Here is a 27,888-nt window from a genome sequence, read left to right on the forward strand (position 1 = left end):
CAGGCTTCTAGGAAGACAGATTTGTTCAACTGCTGTATCTGATAAACAGATGAATAAATCAATGGCTGTCACTTTGGTGATACTTGTTCACGTGTATTTATTAAAAGTTAAACTGATTTCACTTTTAATATTTCTTCTGATGATCTATAAGAAAGCAAATAATCATTTTCAGTTCCCTTAGGGAAATCTGTTAAACAGTACCCTCACCTGCATAAGGGAGCATTGCTCTAGCCCTGAAAATTATTGATTATTACATGGTAGTAAAGTATATACCAAGGTTCAGAATCCCACAGGTAATTAGGCCCATAACTCCCATTGATTTCAATTGGAATTAAATATCTTCATGAGTTCTGAGAACTAGGTCTTAGTGGATTCATGTAATTTCATTCATCAAATTATTAGCTTTTGACTAGAAGGCAAAGCACAAGTAACAGCAACTGAGGAGAAGCCTTTAAGTGTCCTTCAGATGGCGTTATTTCTTCGTCCAGAATGAACAGAACAGAATGTCCTGGGCATACACCTTGTATGTGATATCTGTGTGATGTGATTTCTTCTGCTGTGAATATTGTGCCAGTCTCTCTTTGCAGACCAACTACCCTATTTACCCTCTATCCTTTTGCACCTTGTGACATTTTTCACAAAATGGAGGAGAAATAAAAAAGAGAGATACATGAGGACAAACGTGGGTGTGAAAAGTTTTTATATGATAGTTTAGAAGGAACCATGCACTCTCTCTGAGCACACTCATTAGGCAACATGTCCTATGGAAGACAATTTCCATAGAAAAATCATAGTGTAAGAAAATTTAACGTCATTACTGTTTATTACCAAATGCAAACATTTATTTCAGCCATATAGGTGTGAATTTTGAATTTGTTCTCTAATGTGATACATGAAAGCCAAAAAAGATATAAAATCTTGACCTTGGTGCCCCAGCTGTTTTTATCTACTTCTAAGGGAAGGATCAGTGTTCCTGAGATATGACTGTCAGGTTAAAGGAATACCTGCCTTGCAGCATCTGTTTTACTCCAAACGGTTCTAATCCCTGGTGGAGAAAGCAATAAAGTTCTGTGCTTCAGGTCACGTACCTGAGTACTGGCAGTTCTTTTCAATATCTTAGATTAAATGAACTGTGAAATATTTGTTTTATTAGAAGAGCTTTAGTTTACTTGTGAGTTGTTTTCTAAATCATTTCTGTCCAGAGTAGCTATGGAAATCAAGTTGTGTGTATTGAACAGAGTGTTCAGAAACATTTTTAACAGTTTGATGCACAATGCTTCATTATTCTGACTGATTCTCTACATGGAATTTCTAGACAAAATGCAGGCAAGAGGAATAAAAATTTCTCTTTATGGGGCCGAATTAGGATTAATAAGGCCAACATCGGCTTTTGGTTCTGCTGCATGTCTGCATATGTCCCTGCAATGCAAATTGTACAGGAAATTTATGGCAGGGGTGCAGGTACCACTGCCAACTCTGTTCACCGTACCCTCGGCAAGGACCTTGTGCTTGGGGTGAGAGAGGGCAGAGGGAGTCTAGGAACCTGCTTGCATCTGGACCTGAGGTGGCAAATCCACTACAGGGAGGCATCAGTTTGGACATCGGCTGTCTCAAGAAGCTTCATGCCATGTTTCACCTTTATTGCTGCAGACATCCCCAAAGATGTATTGCACGTATGAACTGTATGAAAATGTTGCTACCAGAATATTTTTGCTGTGGTAGAGTTTTACATATGTGCGTTCATATCTGGAACCATAATATGTTGTATCTGTGCATCTGGAAACGCAGTAAGCTATTTCTCCTCTGTTGTGAGTTTCTTGGATGTTTTTCAGATAAGATCACCTTGAAAGAAGCAGTATTCTTGTGGAGAAGTTGTACCTGGAGGGGAAGAACATCCAGGCTTTCCCAGAATTTCAGCCCGTGCTGACAAGCTGTGAATTTGGGGTGTGAACTTTTTATGTGGTGAAGGCCAGCCTGGAAGTATGATGCTTTCACTGGCAGACTGAGCCAGCTCCTTAACAGTCAGGAGGTAGACCTTCCTTCAAAAACACATGAATTTTGGTGTGGTCCTTGTTTTTATGTTACTGATTTCTAGGCTAGCTTACACAGCTGTTTATAACAGTTCTGTTCATCAATGTTTTGTTTACTTATTGCATATAAGCTTTTTATATATGTGTTCCTAAAAGGATTTTAGTGAGGTGCTAAGTTAGAGACATGCTATATCTAGACTTCTACCTTCAGCTTATCTGACTTGCCAGTAGAGTTGAGAAACTTATCTAATATTTAATGGGTGCCAGGTTTAAAATGGAAGGCGGATTTGAGAAAAGGCTGAAAAAATATTTATAGTGCAGCCAAAGCAATTAGAGAAGCCAGCAGAGACTGTATTTCTCCTCTTATTCAGGAAGAATTTACTGCTTCTCCTTTGTCTATCACTTTCGAAGAACTATCGGAAGAATAATATACTAAAATAGTCACCTCTCAGTAAAAATGCAGGAGGCAAAGGAACTAAAATGGGTGGGGATTGGCCAAATAACTGTTATTGTCACAATTCTACTGTGCGCTTCTAAAAAATGCGTTTAAAGAACATGGCCTGTGAAAGAATTGGAATGGAGTGAATAATGGAAAAATATTCAGAAATATGCTATTCAGAACATTTAGTGTATTCATAAATTATTCACCCCCACAGAAGTGCAGGTGCCTCAGGATTTTTGTGTGTAATGTGACATCCTCAGCTGGCGTACGCTGGCACTGCTGCATTTGTTTTCATGGAGGGATGCCAGTTTACAAAAATCTGCCCCACGTTATTCCTTTGTTTTGTACTCTTCTTATTTTCCCAAACATTCAAATACATGTAACTCTACACAGGAAACTATGCTGAGACTGGAGATGAACCTTGGGGCTCTATGATAATACAATCTCTTTAAGCTTTACTTTCACAGTTTCCACGATAACATCGGTTCTTTTTGGTATATGCTGATAGCATTGCTGCTCACAGCTACCTGCATGTTCTTTCTCTCACTCTCCTGTAGCTGTTCGGTGTGTGTATGTTAAATGCTCAAGTTCCATTACCCACCTATCTCCAGTTGTTATCAAGTTAATTTATGGATGAATGTATTTAGTTTTGTATGTATTTTCAAAACCAAGAGTAAACAGAATTGTTTTTCCTTATTTAAAATCCCATTATAGCAGCTGCACTATAAAGTGTATTTTTTCTACTGTTTAATATTTTATCTTGACCACAGTTTGCATATCAGCAAACTTGTAGCAGTATGTTGACTGTTATCTTCTGTGTACCAAAGCACAAGATAGTTTGGAATTATTAAATAACATTGCTTCTCCGTTATCCTTTGAGGGCTGATACTCTTTTATTCTAAGTAGATAAAAGATAAACATAAATTATAGCAAATCAAACTGCAGGATGATAAATATTGGTGGAAGCCTGGATAATAATATAACAAAAATAAGATGAAATCCACCCTTTCCCACTTGCATCCATCTTCTATATTTGTTTTTGCAGATCCAGCTATTGTAAAGGAAGACAATGGCTGTGGCAGTGCTTTTGCAAGACCATTATACATTTCTGAATGACACAGTCATCATTACTCTGAGTCTTATTTGCTCAAGGTTTTATAAATATAGATTGGTGTATGGTTTACGTGGGAAAAGTATCAAATCTATGACACATATGTAACTCAAGTCAGCACTATTTCAAACCTTTTTTGAGATTCAGTAGCCTTTTCTTTATAAGATTTCCAGGATGGTTTCTGTGGCAAACAGTTGTGACCATGTGTTATCTATGTATTCCCCACGTTTTCATTAGCATGACTGACAGTTATAGTGTCTGTAATTCTTCAAGTGAAAAGAAGGCATTCCCAGGCACTACTGAAATTGAGATTTCATAGGATCAGAGAAGAAAAAAAATGATGGATTTGTATCTAGTATTATACCATGGCATAGATTTTTATCCAAGAACAAGTTTTCATTGACTTGTGATCATTACTCAAATGAACTACTCAGATGAAAACCATTTTTAATTTGGAAAATAGTGTATATCTATTTAATAGAATAGTAGGTACAGATACAAATAGGAAATAGTTTTAGATCTAAAGGCTGAAGTAGTTATAACAGATGGGAAGTCTTGAGGGAGTTAGGACTAGGATAGAAAAGTCCTTATGGCACAGAATCAGGGAAAAAATAGAATAAATTGAGCATAAGAAAAGGGTGTGATGAGGATCAGGAGGTATCAGAGGATGAAATTATAATTCAATCTGCTAATCTTTGCTACAGAACTTCATGACAATAATAATAAGACATTGCTACAGCTTAATGTACCAAAGAGAGAGAGAGAGAGGTGTTGAAATTCTTTCAACTATTTTAATATAAAATTCTTGAAAATTCCTGTTGGCCAGCTGTCATGCCATTCATGACAATATGTATTTAAATATTATATTTCCTTATTTACACTCCCCCTTCCCCCCCCCCATCCACTCTTTCTATGTTGATTTGGAGAGGCTGAATTAAAAGGACTCTTCAGTAACCAACAGTTTGTTTTCTGTTTACTGTCCATTGGTAAATCTGGCACTGGCACAAAACCTTCCACTCTGCTGCTACTATTCACTAGCGATAAACTCCATTTAAAATGGACAGATTATTTTCATAATTTTCAGTTAAAAAAAAAAAAGTTACATTACCTAAAGATGAGCTAAATATCGTAACTACTCAAAGTTTTCTATAGAGCATGAAGTCCTCGAAAAAATAAGTTGCCATGAATTACTTTGTTTACTGCCTTTTGTAGTTATTATTGTCATTCTGCTGTTCTCTAAAGGTGCCTTAACCCATTTTTGTTTACATAAAACTATTATTAGAGTTTGTACTAGGAAGTATATAATTTACATAATCATAAAATAAAGAATGCACATGAAGATGTGAAATAAAACAGTGCACATTTTTATCCATGAAATGTTATTGCCTGACCTGGAGTAAATTAAGACCAACTGCCACTTGAATAGCAATTATTTGTTGCTTTGAGATGATGATACTGATAACAAATGAGGATTTTTTTTGACATAACTATGTGTTAAAATAGTAATCTTTTGTTCAATTTAGCTTAAGTCTTTCGCTTTTACAGAACTATATCTGTCATTTAATTGTGGCAGAGATGAACAATAGATACTTATATTCATTTTGGCAGCTACAAACATGTAAACAGAGTGGCCAGCACATATTTTCATGTGCTACAGTCACAGGGAAAACTTTATGAAACATTTAGTTGTTCAACAGAGTAGCAATGCTTAGAGGTTGACCTTGAAGTCTTTGAAATGCGAATTGATCCACTGGAACAAGTACAAAGCCAGCTTTGGTGCTAAATGTAAATTGTTAAAAATGGTGCTGCATAACATCTGCCTTGTAGTATGCCTTAATCAGCACTGTGAAAAATGAAAGTTTAACGATCTACTATAGTGGCTTCGAAGTGAAGGATAAACAAAGGATGAAAGAGTTTCCTTGCACGGTTTGTAACTGATGGCATGAAAAATGTCAAGAACCATCTGCCTCAAACTTATCCAAACTGTCATCAAGTATTCTAATCCAGTCAAAGGAGATACAACTAGAACAACCTATGTAACTTGCTGAAGGCTTATCAAAAGAGTTGTAAATAATAAGAAGAAAACATGCGCGCACACACACAAACCCCATCAACTGCATAACCACAGATTTCTGCCAGCTTGCCTGTGGCTTTGAAATTCAATCCCATTTCTCTAGTCTGACAAACTGTACTAAATGGTAAAATGGATTTTTATTGCTTTCAGCCATTTTCATTCCAGCTGCTATCACAAGGTAAGTACTCAGTTTTCTAATATGAGAATTATATTTCTTCTATTTCGCTTTTCTCTTTTGTGAGTGTATATTGACTGCAATATGCACAAAAATCCATTTTTGCAGAGCTAGGGTGTAAGTGGGGATATTTACACATCTGAGCTTAAAAAGCTGTACTCCTTCTAACCTAGCACACAAAAGAACCCCAAACGTAGCAGCTATGTCACTGCAGAAAGCCACATTCTAGTGAACAGACATCTCCCCCCCCCCCCCCAGCTTTCACAGAAGATAGGAAAACACATCTTTTTCCCCAAAAAAAGAAGCAAACACATTTAAAGGTGATGTTACTTAATTACACTAAGAAATAATCAAATGGCTGTATATTTGCTAGTTTGATTTTTATGAAGTTTTTCAACTTTCAGCAAATTAGGCCACTCTGTATTCTGGGCTTAGATTTAATTTTTTATTTTTTAATTATTTATTTTATTATTATTTTGTTTTGTTTTAAGAAATGTCCCTTAGTACCTAAATAGTACAAATCTCATTGAAAGGCAGTGAAAATTTGGCTGTTAAGTCAATGACTAGACATACTGAAGTGCATACTCCTTGTGCTTTAATGATTCCAAGGGCTGGGAGAGAAATGCCAAGTCTACTCTTGCACATAAATTTCTGTACTCCCTTGGGGTCCCCTTGGTTTTAACTGGTTTCCAAAATGGGTGAGTTGGGGTCTTTTGGTTTGTAGTAGTGTTGTGAAATACGGGCCTAATCTAGGCTGAGGTATCTAGACTTTTGACTCCTTTGTCAAAAATGTCTCCTATGGCATTTGTTGAGATTTGTTGAGGTATTGGATAATGACTTAGGTAAGCAAAACGAAAATATAAAAATATAAGCACGGAACACAGAAGGCAAATTGAAAGGATGATGAATTCCAAATTTACTTTGTAGTGCCACCTGTATTTAAGTACATTTTTTCTTTCTTCTTCTCCCAAATATGAAGCATAACTCCAGCTATCTTAGAGCTGGAAACTATGCTTTTGGGCATAGAAAGGGAGACGTAGTTTCATAAGGTTCCGGTTTAGCTTCTATATTGGCAGTCTATACTGATGTACTTAATTTTTACTTAAAATTCAGAACTCTTAGCATGCATAGAAACATACGTATATTCTGTTGTTTAAAGTTATATTTTTATTATTTGCTTCCAAGCTATGATATCCTCTAATAGCTGTGTAGCACTTATGGGGGAAAAAATATATTTCTATTAAATGTATCTGTAATTGTCATTGGCTCTTGAGTGAATTTATACAATTGATGTTGATACATTTGTCATGGAATATTCTAGTGTACAGGTGGAAACAGATGATACAGTATTACTTTTTTTTTTTTCTGGTGACAAAATGGTATGCAATGCATTGGAAGATTATTTATCCATAGCAGTTATATGAAATGCAAATGTCATAACACAGATTACATTTCCATAAAACCAAAATAACACTTCAATGTATGTGATTTAGTTTTACTGTGCACATTTTTATTTAGCAGAACTGACACATTGCTTCATATTTGAATCATTTTTTTTGCCTTTCACATTGAACAAAAAGGTGAAGAACTATTTCAGGGTACAGTAACTATTTCAGTGCTGGCAGTCTCTCAACAGTCTTTCCCAGCTTAATAAAAATATTTTCTCACTGTTTTATTTCTAATGCTAAAAGAAAAAAAGGGGTACATAGGCCAAACAGTTAACCTTCTCCCTGCAGTTCTACTGTGAAAATCTTGCCTGTCAGAAACCTTATTTTGAGCTAGTTCTTAGAGGAAAAAAAACTAGGGAGACAGAAAACAGAAGTGGTAAACAGACTATGTTTTTGACATTATTCTATTCTTTATTATCCACCCAAATCAATTAATTAAGATGATTAAGTACTTAAAGACAAACAGTTTCTTGTCCAGTTCCTGGGACTGGCCTGCTTAACTGGAACAATTCTCAGCCCATCTAAGTTTTGAGAATACAGGAAAGAAATGGGAAGAGCATGAGCATGTTTCATAGGTGGATAATCATCCAGTGGAGTACAAGTCTCTTCTCAGAATTATTTAGCCAGTTGATTACTGATTTAAAAGAAGGAAAACAAAACAAAACAAAAAAACTTAAATGGGACCATTAATGCTCCCCAAACCTCTGGTAGTTTACTTATTTGATTTTGCATTTTTTGTTCATTTATTATTATCATGTGCTCACATATGTGGATAATGAACTCATTTAGTTAGGATGTCAGCAGGGTACAAAAAGACAGCCCTTTTCACCAAGAATTACAACAAACTAAGTGGAAGATGAGAGGCAGCAGTTAAACACAGAAGTCATTCCAGGAAAGACAAAATTCCTAGTTTGGTTAGCAGAGATCTCAGCATACTGCAGATCTCATTGTACTGGCTGTAGGATGTCTTGGCCTGTAAGGCACCATGTACAGCTGTGGGGATCACTAATATGCCATTGCTATGTTCTTGTCTAACTGTCAGATAAGAAACTAACATGAATTATTATTTAATTTCTCTCTACAATCAGTGCTGAGGTATAAATACCTCTGGGTTGTTATCATCTATCTTCAGACACCCCTGGAGGGAGATATATTTCCACTGATGAGAGGGGTGAGGAACTAGATTTAGCCAGCTAAAATGTGAAGAAACAAGTTCCATCTTCTGTGTGCTGTCACAGAGATGGCAGTCTTTTTTTTTTTTTTTTTAAATTATTATTATTATTTCTACACCTGCATAACTTCATCCTGTTAGTATTCATATCCAGAACACTTGGCATGCACTGGCATTTAAAACTAAATTACTGTTAATAGTCTGTAACACATCAATAGTAGCATAAAGTGCTACTTTGTGGGTTAACAATGGCTGCTGTAAATGGAACTTGATTTTTCACTATATCTGACTATGGCATGAGAAAAGTGGATTCTAAATGGTCGTGATACAATAAAGTGTCTGTGGACTAGCTGAGACTGTAAATTAGCATTTCTTTGGTAAATGATTGTGTAGTAGCCTGTAAACCATGCTAATAGCTGTATCTTTGTAATTCAATAAAGCATATACAGCACATGCAGGTGGTTCTTATTTTTGTATGGGCAGGATTGTTTTAGTATTGTACCTAGGTATGTATCCCATGAACTCCTGGCTTTCTCATCAACCAGATTACTTGTTTACTGTTACTTTTTAATTGCTTTCACTGATTGATCATATCTGTTATGTTTTGCTACAAACAGCATGTGATATAATTGATGTCTATTATCATTGTTATTATTTTGTACAACAAAAATCGCATGTTACTATTCACTTCTTCAAGGCGATTTCATTTCCATTAGTCAAGGATATGTCAGAGATGGCAAAACATGTGATTGCACTACAATAAACCACTAGATATGTATCTGTGTTTTTGTTGTGGGTTAAGCAGTCAAGAGTGACTGCAAAAACTAAAACTTTCCAAATAGTGATGTTAGATGACTAGACCATATGAAGAAGGTAATTTCAACAAGTTATAAATGTCAGGAGAAAAAACACCACCTCGGTGCTGTGTAGTTTGCTGAAAGGGATCTGCAAAGGTGTGCTGGTTGTGCAGTCATTTCCATTGAGATACATGTGAATTTTAATAAAAACAGACAAGCCTCTCAACTGGGGTTTGCAGGCAAACTACATAAAAGCATTGGATGGAAATCAGAAAAAGAGCTGGATACTTGTGCTTAGCATGCCTGGAAATATGTTAATGTACTCCTATGTAAATTGACTTAATGGAGAGAATGGAAAGTGTCCAGCTACAATAGCTAACTTGATAAATCTCAGCACACTGTTCAGCCTGGCTGACCTAAAAGAAGATAAATTCAGTGAATAACGAGGATGAACGACATTACATGGTTTTCCAGAGTAAGACTCCAGCAAACTGGTGCTTGGACTGTATGTGCCAGGCCACGCGCACACTACCATGAGACAAAATGGTGATTTTTTTAAAGATAGTTTTTGGGCCTGCTCTGATTCTATGTTATTCTCTGGTGTTTTCTAGTGGGCGGACTTGGAGGCTGCTGGCCTGGGAATGCCAGTGGGTGAGAGCGTGGCTACAGCACTGTGAAATGGAGCCCCTGCCCCCAGTCCTCTCAGCGTGTGCAGGCCTGGGCCTGTGTGGGGGAACCTGTGGCCCTGTCCTCTCTGCTGAGGCAATCAAAGGTGGTGTCTGGGAGCACACCCGTCCCCTGGCACCTGCCAGGTGTCTGTCAGACCTCAGCCATTACTGGGCTGCCTCAGCCCTGCACTCCCCCACTGCTGGATGTGTGGCAGATGAGGCACTTCACTTCAGTCTGTGTCTTGAGGCGGTGCCCAGGCCTTCCTGCTGCACCAAGGGGTGAGTGTGAGGATGGAGGCGTGTCCTGTCTTGTCATGGAAGGAGTGGGGATGGTTTGCAAGAGGCATGTTTTGGGTGAGCAGTGGATGCAACCCATGAGTACAAGCCCCTCAGCTTTCCTGCCACCTAGGGCTTGCCCTGCTTAAAGATTTCAGGGCAGGATGTGTCCCAGAACCCAAGCTGGAGAGTGAGTTCTCTTCACCAGATGAGGCCTCCGTCATTGTGCCAGTGAGTCAGGGTGGCAAAACCAGGCTCTGAACACACAGCCAAATACACAGCCTGTGCCTTCAGTAGGCCGCTGTTCACGAGTAATATTTCTTCCTTTGCTTTTGTGTTTTCTGTATCAGTGCAAAGAAGTTGCAAGGGATGTAAAAAAGAGAATCTAAGAGCTGGAATTTGTGCCATATGCAAGGATGTTTTGTGTGCTTCCCTCTTCGGAGGACAAAGGTTTACAGGTTTAGACTAAAAGAGGATAGGTTTAGATTATATATAAGGAAGAAATTCTTCACAATGAGGGTGGTGATGCACTGAAACAGGTTGTCCAGAGAAGTTGAGGATGCCCCATTCCTGGAGATGTTTAAAGCTTCCCTCAGCCAACCTGTTTATTTGGGGGAAGGTGGGAAGAAAGAGTGGATGGGGAAAGGTTCCTCTGAGAAGAGCAGGCACCTGAGGGAAGCAGGAGAGCTGGCTGTGACTGTGGCAGGTCACTTTAGCTACCTGTATTTAGTTTTCTGTCAGAAAAAAAAAAAGAAGAAAAAAAAAACCAAAACTATAAATATTTACTTTGGCTTAGCTGAGCCATTGAACTAGCATGGAGGGAGGAGTCACTACAAACAAGAAATAAAGTTCATGAAACATAGGTTTCTAAGTAAATGTCTGCTGCTGTTCTTTGGTTTTATGTAAGATAGATTTCTGGTAGTAGTTGCAGAGGGCAGGGAAGAAAACCATGAATATTGATTACTCTTTTAGGAGAAGAGGGTCATTTGTTAAATGTAACCTAAAATTTCATTGTGGGGGAATAGGTTAATTTCAAGGAGCAATTTACCACATTTTGTATATTGAATGTATGTAAAAAGAAGAAAATGAGTGACCATCTTTCATTAAATCTTTGTTTGAGCCCTCAATACCAGTGCTTAATTGACAAGGACTCAGATAAAAACAAGCACTAAAAGGTTAAAAAGCATTTAATTTTGTCTTAGGCACTACTGCTTTAATGCAGCACTAAACTTTCAGCTTAGTGTGAGTTTGAAAACCTGGCTTATTTTACACAGGAGCAGAGAAAAAGTTATTGTTACTGTGAGGAATATCTATCATAGTCTAATATATATATTTTTTTGTTTCCCAACTAATTAGGGTTTGATGGTAATATTTAGTCATATCATAGAAGGAAATTAGAAATATGGTTCTATATTCATTGCTAGTGACTTTGCCGTTGACTCATCTTGCAGTGCACATTTTATCTTGGATAGGCTCATTGTCTCCACAGTGAGCTCATGGCAGCTTTATGTCTTTATGCTACAGGTAGAGTTAATTCACCACAAAGTTAGAACAGTGTGGACATCTGATCCTGGAAGTACGATCTATTGGTGTAAGGCTTTGGGAAAAAAATTGACTGACTGAGAAATCTTAAACAACTTCAGGAGTTTGAATCATTTGGCATTTGTGATCAAACACTAGGTGCCCTAAAACTGAGTTGATTACTGCCTAGAACCAGCTGAAGATCTGATCGCAGCTGCTTCAGATCTTCTTTGTTCCCTGCTCTCCTTCCCTCTTGCAGATGTGTGTTACATGGGCAGAATTTGTAATGATGTCTCTGTCAGTCAGGCAGTTTATGCTCATTGCTGCAGTCTTCCAGGTGATGGGACACATGGGCAGATAATTTTTTTATTTTTTGCCAGCTGATCAAAGGAGGAGTGATTTCCCTTTATACTGCAGTTTCCTATAGAAGCTGTGGTGTGTTTTACCTGGCAGAGCCTCATCGAGACATTGCAAGTTTAGCGTCAGTGCAGTTATACTTGTTGAAGAGTTGGCTTATGTACAAGTGTCTGCTGTGTAAGTTACTCTAGTGTTAGAGTACTTCGTCATGAGTGAATTTTTTGCTCTTCTAGCTCTTCAGTGTTTATGAAATAGACATGTGGAATAAAGATACAGGTATCTTTTAGCTACATTTGAGTTTCTCCATGTTGTAAGTCTCTATATAAAATATTGAAATTATCTATTAATTATGAGTTGTTTTAGGTATTAAAATCAATTTTAAAACTTTGAATTTCTTTTTAGTTTTCATTTTCTCTTTATACACAATGAGTTCTGCATTCTGATATTCTATGCTGATACCTAAAAATAACACTGACTACAAATGGAATAGTGTGTGGGCTTGTTGCATGTTTTGCTCAGGGTGTTGCACTTCTACATATAAAAGATATTTTTGGAATAGCTCATTGAAGGACAAAAATGATGTAATAGCTTAATTTATAAAGCGTAATAAAAACTAATTGAAGTCTTGATATTTCTGTCCTCTGGAGAATATGTGGATGGCTTTACCGTTTCCTGGGAAGTTTCTGGCAAATATGTTCTAGACTGTGATGATGTAGGCTGCATCTTGAGGATAAATTAGCAACTACTGTTATTTTCTCAGCCATATGACTGCTAATGTGATCTTTGGTTTAAAGTTTGTTTTTCATTTTTTCTTCAGACACAGGGATAGGGGAAGGGTGGTGATCGTTCTTGCTCATTTTTCCAAAAATAATGTTTCAAGGGGTTAGTTTTTATGGTCTTGAAGTTGTCAATACGATTTCTAACAGTTAAGGTGAGGGTAATATCCATTGTCATCTTCTGAAGCCTTTGATACAGGAAATAGGCAACTTTATCAAATTTATTTTAAATTGCAAAGCATATATTTAATGGTTCTGAAGACTTCTGTTTTAGAAGTTAGTAACAAACTAACATTTAACTTTCATATTCTCTGTCCTTACTTGCTTGGCATTTATTTAATGTGGACTGTTGGGATTTCACAAAATGCAATGACTATTTGTTCTCGTGTGTTTGTTGTTGCTATTTTCTTTTAAAAGACGTTTTTTGAGGGGGTAAAAAATAAAATCCCTGCCTTCAAATTTTGTGTGATACTTGAGACTTACTGACTAGCAACAGTCCCTGCTTAGTGGGACATAACACCTGGCCAGAAATAATTTGTGAGATAATACTGCTGATGAGCTCCTGGGTGCTGTGATGTATGACTTCCTTAGTTTTGTAGTTCACTTGATGGGCTCCGTACAGAGTTCTTCCTTTAGCAGAACTGCTTTCTCATTAAAAACTTTGTCAGCCCTGTTCTTTGTGCAAATAATGATGACATTTGGAAAAGAATCCTTAGTGACCCAAGATTATCCAAAACTTTGTAGCCGTGGGGACAGCAGTGATCCTGTGACTTGGGAGGGGAAAAAAAAAAAAGAGCCTGTACTACTTGTGGTGCTAGAGAACTTGTAGGCGAGTGTAAATGTGCAACATATATTGTACACAGCTGAACTCCTCTTCTTCTGTTCAGTTGGATAATGTATTTTTTAGCTTCTGTCTTTAGTAATTATTATTTTGAGGAGTGATATGCTTAATTTCTAAACTTCTGTACCATATTTCTGAATTCTTTTAGAGTTTAGTTTTCAGTTTCTTGCTGTTACATGGTTAAATGTCGACACGGTTGACTGGTGTGACAAAGACAATTAATGCTTCTAATCAGTAATACTGTATTTCTCAAACTTTCAGGTTTGTCTGTTTGTTCATGAGTTTAGATATATAATTGTTTAATTGCTTGACAATTTGGCAGAAATTCCAGCAGCAAAGCGTGAATCGAGTGTTTTTAGGATGTGTGACAAAGTTGGCATGTGATGAATCTGTCCTCTGGTATTTCATTATCAAGCTAACATAATGCTCTTTGTAGTTCAGAAGACACTTATGATAAGTATTTCTGTGGCACGTGGTATTTCAAACAAAACCTTTCAATGGTTCAGAACAATATTTTAGAAAATATTTTTTTTTTTTTTGGGAAAATTTAAGAATACTTCAGCTGATTAGTTGCTGAGGACCTGATTCAACACAGGTAAAAGAAACCTTTTGTCAATGTAGATTATTTGATTCGGACCATAGCAAGGGAGGATGACAGGCTCTAAAGTGGCAGAAGTTTTAGTACACTGCATATCAAAATATGTCAAATAAGAATTGCTGTGTTGGGAATACTGGAATGCTAAGCAGTTTCCAGATGTATGCTAACTAGATTGTGAACAAGATGGCAGCATAATCTGTGTGTTTTTTTTGACAGGCAACAGAAGAGATACTTAACTTGTAATCTATAAAAGTACATAATTTGGACCTTAAAATAAAATAAGTGACCTCTTTGTTTTCATTTAGTGAAGTAGAGAAAGTAATTTCTTCAACATGTATTCGCTTATGTTGTCTTAATACAAGTTAACGTCTGGAATTTTTGTACCTACTGACGGCTAATGCAGAAAAGGCTTTTCTCACTCATGCAATGTTTGGCGTTGCTCTATTGCTCTGCTACTTTGCTATAATTTACTTAATTCACACTAGTCAGAAAATCAACCATAATGTATTATGGTTCATAAAACTCAAACCAAATCAGTCCAGAGTAGTCTACAATCTTCATCACAAACTATTTCTCATCTTCATACTTCTCTTCTTTGAATTGGTTGAAGAGAGGATTCTTCTCAGATGAGTTTATCCACTCAGCCTGCTAAAGAACCACTTAGTAAGGGGTGACAGGGGAACAGAATTCATTTGTAGAATCTTGAAAAGTCTATTTGTGTCTCTGAAGATGAATAAAAGCCTGGAGGAATTAAATTCTTAAATTCTTCTTTTCCATTTAGGGTTTTATTTTTAGTTTGAAAAGTATAGGAATGAAGTTCTTTTTTCTTCTGGGATAGATAGGAATATCAGGCTTCTGTCTGAGTCCTGCTGTCCTGGAGGAACATAAATCCTGACCACTTCTAAGGAAATAAGAATTTGTCCTAAACAAAGAAAATTTCTCATTTGTAAGCACAAACTTTAGTGTTTTTGTTTGTTTGTTTGTTTTTATTATGAGAGTGTGACAACTAGGTCACAAGCATGAATTGCCCTTTATTTATGACTTGTATTATGTTCTTGCACTAATGCAAATCAGATATTAATTACTTTGAAGCTAAAAACGATAGCACTTTGCATACAGTCTTTTCACATTAAGACTGATTACAAAAGTCACCTGAAAAAGTAAGACAAATTAAAGTTGCTATTTAAGCTATTTTAATTGGTACTAGCTATCTCTAGGAAAAGAGTAAGAAGAAAGGGCCTGGGATGAGCAGAATACTATACTCCAGGCTCAGTTCACATACAGGTAAGAATCCGTTCTCAGAAAACTTGAGGGAAAAGAAGACATGCCAAAACAGCTGGGGTTGTTAAAGGACAAATTACTTCTCCCTGGCCTCTACTTTCATGCTACTCCACAACCTGGAGTGCTATGATGTTCTACGACAAAGAAACAGTTGCATTTTCTTGCACTGTTAAATATCTTAGTACTGCAATCCAATGGATGGCAAACCAAGGGGCATCACTGTAGTGGCTTTTTTGGTTCTGTAGATATGCGTATCTTATGAGAGTAGCAATTAACAGTCTAGAGATACAGGAAGAAATAAACTTTGGTTTTCAGGTTTTTATATTGTTTTCTTTCTTTCCACTCACCTAAATTTACAAAATATTGAAGTGCTTTCTTTCACAGGGAACTAGACAGACGGGGTTATTAAGCACATTTGGGGGTGGATGTCATTTGATCGTGCTTCTGAAAATGTCACGTTTCAATGTGAACACAAGTCTTTCTCTATAAAATTATGTTAGTCCCAATAATGCTTTTCTTTCTCTGATAGATTATGTTGATTTTCAATAAGCATAGGAAAAAAATCTTATCAGATTTTCTGTCTGCTTTGGGGAGCTTTGTATATGTAACGCTTAATCTGTTGGATCCTGGTATCTTGTTTCAAACTACTTTCTCTTTCTGAATTAGAAAGAAATGGTCTTACTAGTTTACAAGCATTACTTCGTCATGAGTCTGTGATCATAATGATTTCCCATGCAGAATTAAGTCTTTGAATTTTGAGAATTATATCGCTTGCAAAACCACATGTACTCTTATTAGTACCTGGTGGATTTTTCTCAGTCACCATTCCATTTTTTATTTTTATTTTTGTTTGTTCTTATCCAAGCTGTAGCTATGCTTTATCCCTTGCTTTTTTTCCTTTCATTAAAGTCTTACAGGCATTGTCACTTCCAGGAGTCTGTGCTTGTCTTCTGTTGTCAATCCAGTCCTCTGAAGGAGCATGATGCATCTCAAAGTTGTTTAAAGTAGGCTTAGATGAACTGGTTCAAATAGATAGGGAAGACGAAAGGTATGGCTACAGCTGCTTTATTATTATTATTTTTTTTACTAGATTTTTAAATTCTCTCTTTTTTTTTGGGGGGGGGGAGCATATTCTATTGTTCAACTTAGCATAAAAGCAAAAAAAAAAAAATAGTGACAAGAAGGCTATGTATCATAGTAACAACTAGAAGCTGGTACTAGAAATATCTAACCAACTAGAATTTCTCTATTAATTCTCTAGGAATTGAGAATTGCTAACCAGAAATTATCTGCATGGAGCTGTAGCTACAGTTCTTTTATGGTTCACCCTTCATTGCTTTTAAAGGCACTCTAATTGCTAAGGTTCAAGAAGCCTATTATATAAAGAAACTGAACTTAATTTTAAGACATTGAAATGCATCTAAAGGAGATTAGAATTCTACTTGGTGTATTCCGTGATCTGTTTAACATATTGCTGGTTGGTAAAAATATGAGTAAGTTGCCTATTTTTCACAAAGACTTTTTCCTTTGTCAAAAAAATTTGACTGTGGAAATGATGCTTTGAATAATGTGTGTGCTTCATACAATTCTCCCAAGGAAAACAGAGGGGAGGGAGCTTCAGAGATCTTAAAGTATTTCTATATCAAACTACAAATTTTAAAGAGAAATCTCGTCAATTTATACTCCTTATTACTCTTCAGGTGAGTGAGTGAGAGTGGGTTTTAATTCTGTGAATAAAGCACCCAGGACTCCTGAGCTGTTTGTGTGCTTTGTAGTGTCAATATATCTAAACAGTATTTATGACAATAGAGTCTTATCGCTGGAAGAATGAGGACAAATGAATAGACGATACAAGGCCTTATTCCCATTTTGTGTGGTTTCTGAAGTCAGTGAGTATGTTTGGAAAGCTGTCCTTAAGTAATGTTTTTTAAGATTATGTCTTAAAATCAAAAATCAGTTTGCACAATATTGAATTTTTACTTTTTAAGAATAGGTATAACAGTTTTTTCTTGCTTACGTCTAATAGACTCAAATAGAACCCTTGTGTTCCAACTGTTCAGAATTTTTAGGGTATTCATAATAGGTAGGATAATGTATATGTATAAACAAGTTAATAAGACTTGCAAAACATATGATAACTTCAGGGAAACTTTAAAAAAAAAAAAGGCAAGTTTGTTTCAGAAAGTCTAGGGTTTTCTACTTATTTGTGCAGTCCTTGGAACATTCATCATGTTAGCTTATCAGATAGTGGATTTTCTTTCAGCCGAAATAGAAAAGCCTGGATGATGTGCCCTTGGCACAGTACTTTAAGCTAGCTTACACAATATCTATTGGCAAAGGTGAGATGTTCTGTTGTGGTTTTGTGAAGTCATTTTTGACTCAGAGCTTCTGAAGTTTCTATCAGCTGGAGTGCAATAGGTATCCTGGAATCTCAGTATCCATTTAGATAAGTGCCATGTCAATCTCCTGCTGTCTGTATTAACTGTTCTGCATTACATATATATCTGGTATGCTTGTCTTGGGGTAAGGAAGGTTGAAAGAGAAAGCAAAATTGGAATGCATCTTCATCTACTCAAGTGTTGTTCCCCATTTCTTTTTAACACTTTGGGCTGTGTGTTGAACTTGTCTACAAAGGCCTGTGTTGCTGCATAGCATGAAAAATGCATATGCTGCTTGTGTGCACTGTCACTTGTGTGACAGCAGTTTTCTAGGAGCTGCAGTGATGTTTGAGCAGATCTTCTACTGATTCTGGGAATATTCTGTGAATTTAATGGGGATCCAAACTATTGGCACAACAGAGGTTTGGATTGTTTTGGTTGTTTTAAAAATAAAAATCTGTGTCATAAATTCTGTAACATCCCAACTAAAATGAACTATGTTGCTTTGTATTTTGATCTCCACTTGACCCAGTAGAATAAGATAGTCTTTTGTTTTCCCTAGTGAATTGCTGCTGAGTGAACAATTTTATTTCTTCCAGAAAAACAGTTAGGTAACAAGTCAATAGCCGCACTAAATTCACCTAGTACCACTGTTTGTGAACTTTGCTTTGTTCCAGCATAAATGACTGGAAAATGAGGCTGACAGATACTTTAGTTGTGACCTTGTTACTCTCAAAAGTTATGTTGAGTTCTCTAAAGGTATGTGGATTTTGACAAGTCTTCCTCTCAACTTCCATGCCCAAATGATGCAGAGGTCATGCGAGGAATTGTAGAAGTCCATCAGAAAGCACTGCAAAATTCAAAATAACATCTATGGCTTGGCCTAGCAGTTTGCTTTTAAAAACAAAGTATTTGGAACTGAATACTGGAAAAGGGCCAGAATAGCCAAATAGGATGGTGTTATTCAAACAAAGGCATATGGTGCTCCTTGTGAAAATCCTGTGGGGTCTTAGGGGCAATAGTATAAAACAATTAGAGCAAGACAGGGCACTGAGAGGAAGGATGCTTTCTGCTTGAGAACCAGCCACTTCAGACAGTCTAGTTCTGAGTTCTCATTTCTATCCTATAATCAGTTTCTGTGGTATAGAGTGCAGATCCTGTGTACATGTGAGCTGGTAAGGGCTATTTTTAGAACTTAGTACTTATATTTCTTTATTATGGGGCAAATGTGCTCCTTGTTGTAAGATGCTCACAGTGTTAAAGGGTATGTGCGTATGTGAACCTGTCCTCATTTTGAATTCCTGGGGAGTTGAGAGGGCTTTAATCTTCATTCTTAGGAAACTAGTAGTCCATTTTGTAGACTGGAAGTCAAAAAGGTGGGTGGGGGGGAAAAAACCACCAAAGATGACAAAAATTTCCTGCAAAGGACTGTAGAAATAACAAACTACATTTGTCTGCTGAACCATGTTTGTATGGTGAATTAGGAAAATGCCTTGTGGGATTATTTGAAGACGTCTTAACATCTCCTGAAATGGGAGGGGGCTGCTTCTTCAGTGTCTCTGTAATGATGTCCTGTAGAGCTTACATCATCCCAAGAGCTACTCTTCTCCTTTCATTTAGGAGCTAGAGAAATATCTGCTTGTGGTGTGGTCTGTGTGTGTGTGATCTTTTCCACTAAGATGAGGACTTAGAGGAAAGGTTTTGTGAACTAATAGGACATTATAACACTTTAACACGGCATTCACAGATCTTGGAGTTGTTAATATTAAGTACGACACTTTCCTGATACATAGCTAAATGTCACTGGTCCCACTTCATGAATGGGGAAATTGGGTGAAGGTTAAGGACTTGTCAAATGCTATCCAGAAAGTTGGTATCCAAGCCATGTACTCCCGACTCTGCATTCAAGCTAGCAAACGTTGCTTTATTTCTCTAATATCTGATTAAAAATCTTAATAAAATGTGCTTAATGGATAATGATCTGCTATTACCTGTTTTTTGTATGTTTTCATAATGCTTCCAGGTGACAGAAACTGTTCTTCTAATATTTTCAGATGACTAAAGACTACGAAGTCTTTTTTAATAACCTGTCCAAGCCTACTTCTTTTCTGGTGGCAGGTGAACGTAGAGGTTAGTGTATGTTTCTGAATCATTTTGTCTCATTCTGAGCATGTCATTGTTGCTTCTCTGTGCCCCTCACCTCCCCTCAGTTCTCACAGCTGCTGTTTTTTTTTTTTTGTGTTGTTTTTTAACACCTAAGTGGAGACTCAATCTACAATGACACATTGAGATTTCAGATGTTATACTGGCCAATATGTTCATAGTTAAAATGTCTTTGTAAAGAGTATTATTATTATTATTATTATTTTTTAATCACCGGTGAAAGTGGTTTCAGGCTTGTTATGAGGAGCTGTGGTAAAATCCAGTTAGATAGTTCGATTTATCATAGGCATATTCCCTATAGACATCTAAAATGATACAGTATCCTAGAACTTATTTTCTGTTTTGAAACAATTCTTAATACTTGTAGAGCATGTAGAATGAAAATAACAGAGTTAAACCTACCACACCTCTAACTTTACATCAGTGTGATTTTTTTTTTTTTTAAAATCATTGTATTTTTACAAGGAATTGTGGTCAGCTTACTTCTCTGAAAGATGTTCTAAATGATTTCTAGTGGGGCTTCTTTAAAACAGGCCAGATTAGATCAGAAGGATCATTTCTGTTGCTGTTAGCTAATTCTGTTACTAGCAGACTCCAGAAAAACTCTATTACACTGAAATATTGTAAAATAATTAAATATGAAATATCAATACTATGAATGTCAAATATAATTGTAGAACTTGAGGATGTTTGTGCACAGAAAATGTGGAAAGGCACATAATAATTTAAGTAATTCAGTTCAAATCATATGTCTAGGGTCCCAAGGTTAAGAGTTTATGAAGAGCTACCTCAAAAAAAAAATAAAATCTGCATTAGTTTCTTATTTGTGGACTGTAAGAAATAAGATTTCTTTCCTGGTATGCTTGTCACCATGCACTCTTTGGGGTGCTGATTCCTTTGTTCTGCTGTATATAGTCCAGTAGATCTGGACCAGTTCTACTGGTCCAGTAGATTTGACCTTATTTGTGGCCTTCCTTCTGACAAAAGTACCAATATATTAATTCAGGTATTAGGTGACCACATGGATCAAGACGCATCATTCCCACATTCCTTTGAGAAACTGGAAGTCTTATTTTCCTCTTGCATGGAACAGGGTGACTCAGTCCAAAGCCCATTTGAATCAGAGAGTTTAACCTGTATCATTTGAAATCGGGTCTCAAAAGCCAACCCGTCATCAGACCTGAAAACTTGAAGTCATCTTAATCATGTGCTTCTTACTTAATCATTCCTCCCTTGATAAAGAGAAGGGGCTTATGACACCTGGTGTGATAAATTTGTTCTGAACTTCTGTGAAAACTTTGTTTAGGTTGAAGCTGTATGTCAGAAATTAAGGTAGGCAAAAAGCACGTAGATTTCTTTCTGTGGAAAATGTCATTAATGCTTGTAACGTATTTGACTGTTGCAGTTATATCTGTTTATTAATTTCAATTTGATATCTAATTGCTGTAGTAATGGGGTGTTAAATCACAAGCATAAACAAGCATTACAACTGTGTGTTTGTGTTTGTTTTTTTTTTTTTTTTGGCGGGGGGGTGGAACTAGGGAAAGGAAAAAAAAAAACAAACACAGAGGTTCAGTGAATTGTGCTAAACTGAGTAAATGTATCTTTCCCTGGAGATCTTAAGGTTTAGTGTTTTGCTTGCATTGCTGCCGGAGAGTGTAGCTTTGGTAGAAATGCCTCCAGACGGAGCTTTGCACCATAGACAGGAAGAGGCCTTTACTTCTGGAGCAGCAATGAGCAAATGTTTGTGTGCATCTGTTTGTTACAAAGACTTAGATCTCTCTGATACCTGGTTCTCGGGTTGCTAGGACACATGAAAAGGCTCACCAATGATTTAATTTGTCCCCAGGAAAGAAAAGAAAGGTAGGAAAAGTGCAGATGCTTTAGAAGACAGACTAGTAGTGCCTCGATCCACTCCCAAGCTGTGCCTGTGCCCTGGGGCTAGCTCCAGGTGCAGGCCTAAGGAGAAAGTACCCAGATGACATGTGTAGAAAATGGTCATTATGGGGATTTGTTAGAGAAACCTGGCTGGAGCCTCTGATCCAGATGCAGACATAAAGCAACATCACAGTATGCTGAGGGAGCAGCGGTGCTCTGTAGAAGGTCTTGTCAAGAGGTGGTGAAAGGGCTGTTGCCTTTGCTTTTACATTGTTCATTTGGCAAGTAGCTGCTATGTCATCCTGGGCAAGTCAGGGAGTTAATATTCACTCAGATTAATCTGACAGATAGCAGGAAAGTAATCAGATGATGGAAACCAGCCTTAATATAAAGGAAATGGAGTATCATCGGCCAAATATCTTGTATTCCCTGCTGGATTAAACATGTGGAAAGTCAGAAACCTGTCTAGTTACCACATTGGAAGGAGTCCTTAGCTAAGAAAATCAAGACTAGAGTTACCTTCTGTGATAATGCTGAGGAAGTCAAATTTTCCTGCTAGATCTTGGAGTTGGAATTTCAGCACTGTTGGTGTAAAAGTCTCTTGGAAGGTGAAATGTTTTAGTAACATTAGCAGCCAACTCAAGATTTCAGCAACATAGTTTTTGGAAGTGGCTAAAAACCAATTAAATCAGAATGGATGTTTTATGGCTTCATGTTTGTTTTTCATACATATCAATATACATTCACTTTAGTATTGGATTCCAGATGACTTCACAGATTCCCTGTATCTAAGTGTTTACAGTTTGATATTGACATTCTCCCATTAGAAAGGAAATATGAGGGCTTTAAAAGAAATTAAACACATGCTTCTTGGGGAGCTAGTCAAGACTTCAGAAGTGCAGACATGAGATATAAACTGCTTCTGCCCTCGTAGAAAGCTGCCTCTGTGTCTCGGTTATGCAAAGTAGGAACTGCAGCTCATCCCTACTTCCTAGTGACAAAAGTAGAAAAATAACTACCAAGCAGTGAAAAGCAATATTTTGGCAATGGAAGCTTTGATGGGATCCCTTTGATGGGATGGCAATAACTGACACATCTCAGGAAAGGCTAACAAATGCTTATTTAGATGGGGCTGACAGGTTACTACTGGAATGTACCTTCCACTGTTTTAGAAAACTTGTCCTAGGCTTTACTCATTGTGCTTCTGTTACTGTTGGGTGCTGCTACTCTTAAAAAAAAATCTTTGTTGAATCTTTCTTCTCTACTAAAGATAGAAAAGGAAAACATCTACTGATTTGTCTTCCCTTCATTCTGTGACTGATGTTTTTCTTAAAGAAAGGCAAGATCTGTTGTCTCACAGCCTTTTAGTGCCCTTGTAAAATACTGATAGGAAATGAGACCTGGCCAATGCAGTCTGCAGGACTAAAACATCCGGTCTCTTCCTGTCTTGTGAGACTGATTCTGTTGAGTAGTTCCTAATTTGGGGGTTTTTGGCTTGCTGCAAGAAGGATACAGATTAATGGTTCCAGTCTTGCAGCTCTTGCCAACAGTTCAGGACTCTGTTCTGGTCTCAGACTTGTGATGTGATAAATATTTCTCTCTAGAAATAGAATATAGAGGCTTCTTATTAATTGTCCTAGCCCAAAGAATAGTTAGGGATAGTTTTAGGGGGGCTGTAATGTTAGAACTATGGCATTGCTGATTTATGAGGTGAAGGAGGGGAGAGAGATTACAAGATCTGGCAAGAACTAAGATGGACAACTTCTTTTCTATTGGGATTTTTTTTTTTTTTAAAGTCAGTTAAATATCCAGGTGTCAGTACCATCCCATTGCATGAGTGGTCTCCTGAAAATCCCCATTTGGTGACTTCTGACCAAAGTGTTAGCATGGTGCTGTCACATCACATTTCTTTATGATTAGCAACTGTTGCATATATATATATATATATTGCATATATGCAGAAGTGTGCATAAAATAAAATATTAAAGTACTTAAATGCTTAAATCATAATCCCCTCTTCAGTAGAACACTTTTTTTTCCCCTGACCCTACTTGTTTTGCACTTCCCATGGGAAGTTCTGCATATCTTTTTTAGCTAGTAATCTACCTCATATGGAGTTAGAGCATATTGAAGATCTGATTCTGTGGAGTCTGGAGTGTTTCCATGTGGTTTAAATAAGGAATAAATTTGAGAAAATACAGTCTGCTTGTGGACATGCTGGAAGCAGAAAAAGAGGCTAATTTTGCTTAGTTAATTATTCACTGATAATCATTTACTCAGCTCTACAAATTGATGGAAACTTGTAATCATGTTGCTATGGCACCTGATGTCACTTACAAATGCTGAGTGAAGCAGCTCTGTTTAATTGGGGAGCTGGACACAACTACTGCACAAATGAAATCTGTCAAACTGAATTTTGTGTGGGAAATCTTACCAACACTGTTTGCAAGTTAAGCATCTAGTCATAAATAAATTCTTCCCTGTGAACCTGAGAAACAGTTGCAGTTTTCTGACTCAAGCCTGCATATTATTATCTTGTTAGAGTAAGCAGCATCTGAATAACAAATTCTGCTGTCTGAAACTGCTGAAGGCCTTTCTGAACTCTTCCTTCACTGTGAAACTATTGCTATTTTCTGTAAATCTGTCTTGCAAAACAGCCTTCCAGAGAAGACCACTCTAAAAAGCTTTTGATGTAAAGTCTTTCTAAATCTAATTTCCCGAGCAATTTAGAAAACAGTTGATGATCCTCCAAGCATTAAAATGCGAATATTATCAGGCCTACAACATCTAAATGTTTAATCCATGAGCTGCGACTAAAGCTTTAATTTCCAAAATGTAAGTGGACCTTCATTATTAATTCATTTGCTATATATTTGCGATGAATGAATATGGTACTATATTCATTTATGTATTTCCATATGCTTTTCTTTGTAATCTAAGCATGTATAATGCATCATTATTTTAACAGCACTGCCAGCAAATTATTCTGCATGTACTTCTTTTCTAAGTTCTTTAAACACTTTTTGTATATTGTGTGATTTCAATTGTTTCTGCTCCTTTCTTGGTAAATAGTTGAGGAGTAAGCACATTTTCAAGAGCTGTAGGGAGGCTAAGATGCCAGTTGCATTTTAACGATATGGTGCATTATCATTCTTACTGTAGCCAATTCTCTTTTAAATCATTGCAGTTTCTGCTTTAGCCTCCAGCTATAGAATTCTTTTCAAACCGACAGTGAACTTGGCAGATTGCCAAGAGAAAAATAAAGGTGTTTTGGTCCACCAAAGTATTTTGAGTGGTTCTTAGTGATACAGTTTTCTTCTCTACATCTGCAAAACATTTTTTTTCTGAAGTGAATTTTCATGTGAAAAGCCTCCTTAATAATCACCAGTATTGTTTGTTTCAATGCAGTTATTTAACTGCACCCCTGGGTGCTTACAAAATAAACAAGAGAGTCTTCTAAAGAGTTCTAAAAGTGGCAGGTGCTTAGTCTGTGCCCTATTCACTTAGTTTGCAATGACATTTTTGTGCTAATCTATAGACAAACAAGAGACAGGTGACACACAGCATCAAGTACAATGTGCTAAGTCGACAAACTTTGGTCTAGATAAGATGTTTGTGCTGCATATGCCCACAGTGGCAACATGGATTTATACTGCTTATATTGAAGTTCCCAGAGTTGAGGAGCACAATATTACATATTTAATGCCTATAAGTTGACTGAGAATAAAGTATTTTGGGGGCTAGAGATTTTAAAGTATCCCACACAAATAAAAATCTTTGCCAATTCCTGTAAGCATGCTTTTCATTGTTTAGCATTGTTGAAATATGAACATTAACTATACCAGATTGTTAAATGTAAATGAAATAGAAAAATTGTATCTCTGAGTCTGGCTATGAATACAGTTCATTCATTATAAAATACTATGTCCATGGCACTCCTAGGCGAACAGTATCATACGCTTTAAAGTGGTATAGATAGTACTAAATGCTATAATATAAAATATGGTCAGAAACTGAAGTGCTAACTGAATTTAGCAACAAATGGAAGTAGGATATTCATCATCCTTCTCCTGTTTTACAGTCTAATTCATCAGCATACAAACTGAGCAACTGGCTCAAAGCATTTTAATGAGTTTGTTTATAAGAAGGAGAGAGGAAGAGATTGGAGGACAGGGAAGATTGAGACAGGTGGATGGAAGATTGGCCACTTTTTTTTTTTTTTTTTTAATAATATAGGTATTAACTATCTCTCCAAGGGGAAAAGGTTAGGAAGAGCAGTGTACATATGTGTAGAAATATCAGAGTGGCTATTTAAAAATGCCATTAATCCAGATGAATCACGTACTTTAGTTGCAGGAGAGACAGGCCTTTGTAGTTGTAGCAGAACAAGTATATTTACTTCCATTTATATCCTACTTGTCCTTGATATTAGAAGATACAGAATAACCTATTGCACTATCAGTGTCACTGCTTTTGCATGTGAGGCCATGTATCAAATTTGCTTTCCCCAACAAAGCAAGAGGAGAGCTGCAGTGTGCACACACAGCTGTGTAGCTTTTGTCGTGCCTCACATTCCTCCTTATCATTCTCAGTGGGAGGTGTAGCTGATGGCAGAAAGGAATGGGCAGGGGGTTGTTGCTGTGATAGAACAGAATGGTAGGACTTTTTCCCACTGATTCATACAGGCCCAACAAATGGGGCTGCTTTGGGGAATCAGAAGCTGGTTCCGTGTAGCTATAACATAAATAGCTTGTGTAACTTGGTGCACAGTGTGAGCAAAACGTGCCACTGGACATATCTGTTTACATCAGAATATTGTACTTGTCCCAAGGACATTTGTGTAATCTCAACTGTTATTTGCACATCTTACCAACTAAAAATCCATCCAGTTTTGAGAAAAGTTCAAAGATTCACCAAAAAAGGAAAATAAGATAGGAACAAAAATAGTTTTATTAATTGAATCAATTGTTGTGGGGTGTGCTTCCCCTGGCCCCTGGGACTGAAATTTACCCTGGATTTCAGGATATGTAGCATAAAATTTTACTGTTTTTAACTAAAACCCAGCCCAGGCTCTGATGTGGTTGTTGACTGAATTGCTTATCAGCAGATACTTAATTGTCACCAACATGTTTTGAAGTACGTTGTTTTTCATTATGGAAGGGGATAACATAGATGTAAAGCCCTGCTTTCCTTATGAGCACCGATAAAATCACATTCCCTAAATGGAATGTGAGAGAGGCTGCTCTTGAAGATAAGTGATAATCTAGACAATAGAGAGCAGTAGATCTAATTTTCTGGACTTCGCCCAGCATTTGATAAGCTACCACTTGGGAAATGATTAGTTAACCTGTAGAAGATTGGGATTAGTAGAGGAAATAGATGGTGAGTAGGGAAGAGACAACAGCATGGAGCTTTTATGTAAGGAAGTCACTAGTGGAGTACGCCAAGGTGTCTGCTGGTTAAAAACTAATCTATTTAGTATTTTTGTTAGTGATTTTTGGGTGGGTGGGGGGAAATGACAGCATGATGATGATGCTTGTTGAGGCATAGCTGGAAAAGCATTATTAAGGCCAAAAGTGATCATAATTTTAAGCAGGTAGAATAAGATGACTTAAACCCTTACATGTAAGGTGCTCCTGTTGCACAGTAGTGGAGAAAGACCACATACATTAAGTGATGAAAAGGCGATTCCAAAATACAGAACTGATGCAATGAAATATTAGGTTGGACTGAGCAAAATGTTAATTGTACAAGGTATTATACTGGCTGTTGCACTTACTCACTGACCAGCCATTTGAGCAGGAAAGTGATAGGAGCAGCAGTGAAATCAAGAAAGGAGATATATACTTTATTAAGGCTTAAAGCTCACCCACATAGTGTAGCAGCATTGTACAGGCAGAGGT

At 37.0% G+C, this 27,888-nt stretch overlaps 1 protein-coding gene across 13 annotated transcripts in view; it reads left to right on the plus strand.

Annotated features, from left to right (window-relative positions):
* LOC308176755 (uncharacterized protein) overlaps nt 1-27,888 on the plus strand; it is a 121,737-nt gene that overhangs the window by 41,629 nt on the left and 52,220 nt on the right. For 10 of the 13 annotated variants that reach the window (XR_013938567.1, XR_013938568.1, XR_013938569.1 and 7 more), the window contains one exon: nt 1,833-4,968. The exons of 1 other annotated variant lie outside the window; for it this stretch is intronic. Coding sequence is in view for 2 of the 12 variants with exons in the window: in XM_080552903.1 (XP_080409029.1) it covers nt 9,792-10,195 (404 nt within the window). In the remaining 10 variants the exon portion in view is untranslated. Of the gene's footprint in view, nt 1-1,832; nt 4,969-9,513; nt 10,196-27,888 lie in introns of those variants that run through there. 2 more of the 13 variants (XM_080552903.1, XM_080552902.1) reach the window with 1 other exon arrangement.

Source organism: Anser brachyrhynchus (assembly GCF_964034855.1).
Source record: "Anser brachyrhynchus genome assembly, chromosome: 12".
Classification (NCBI taxonomy): Eukaryota; Metazoa; Chordata; class Aves; order Anseriformes; family Anatidae; genus Anser; species Anser brachyrhynchus.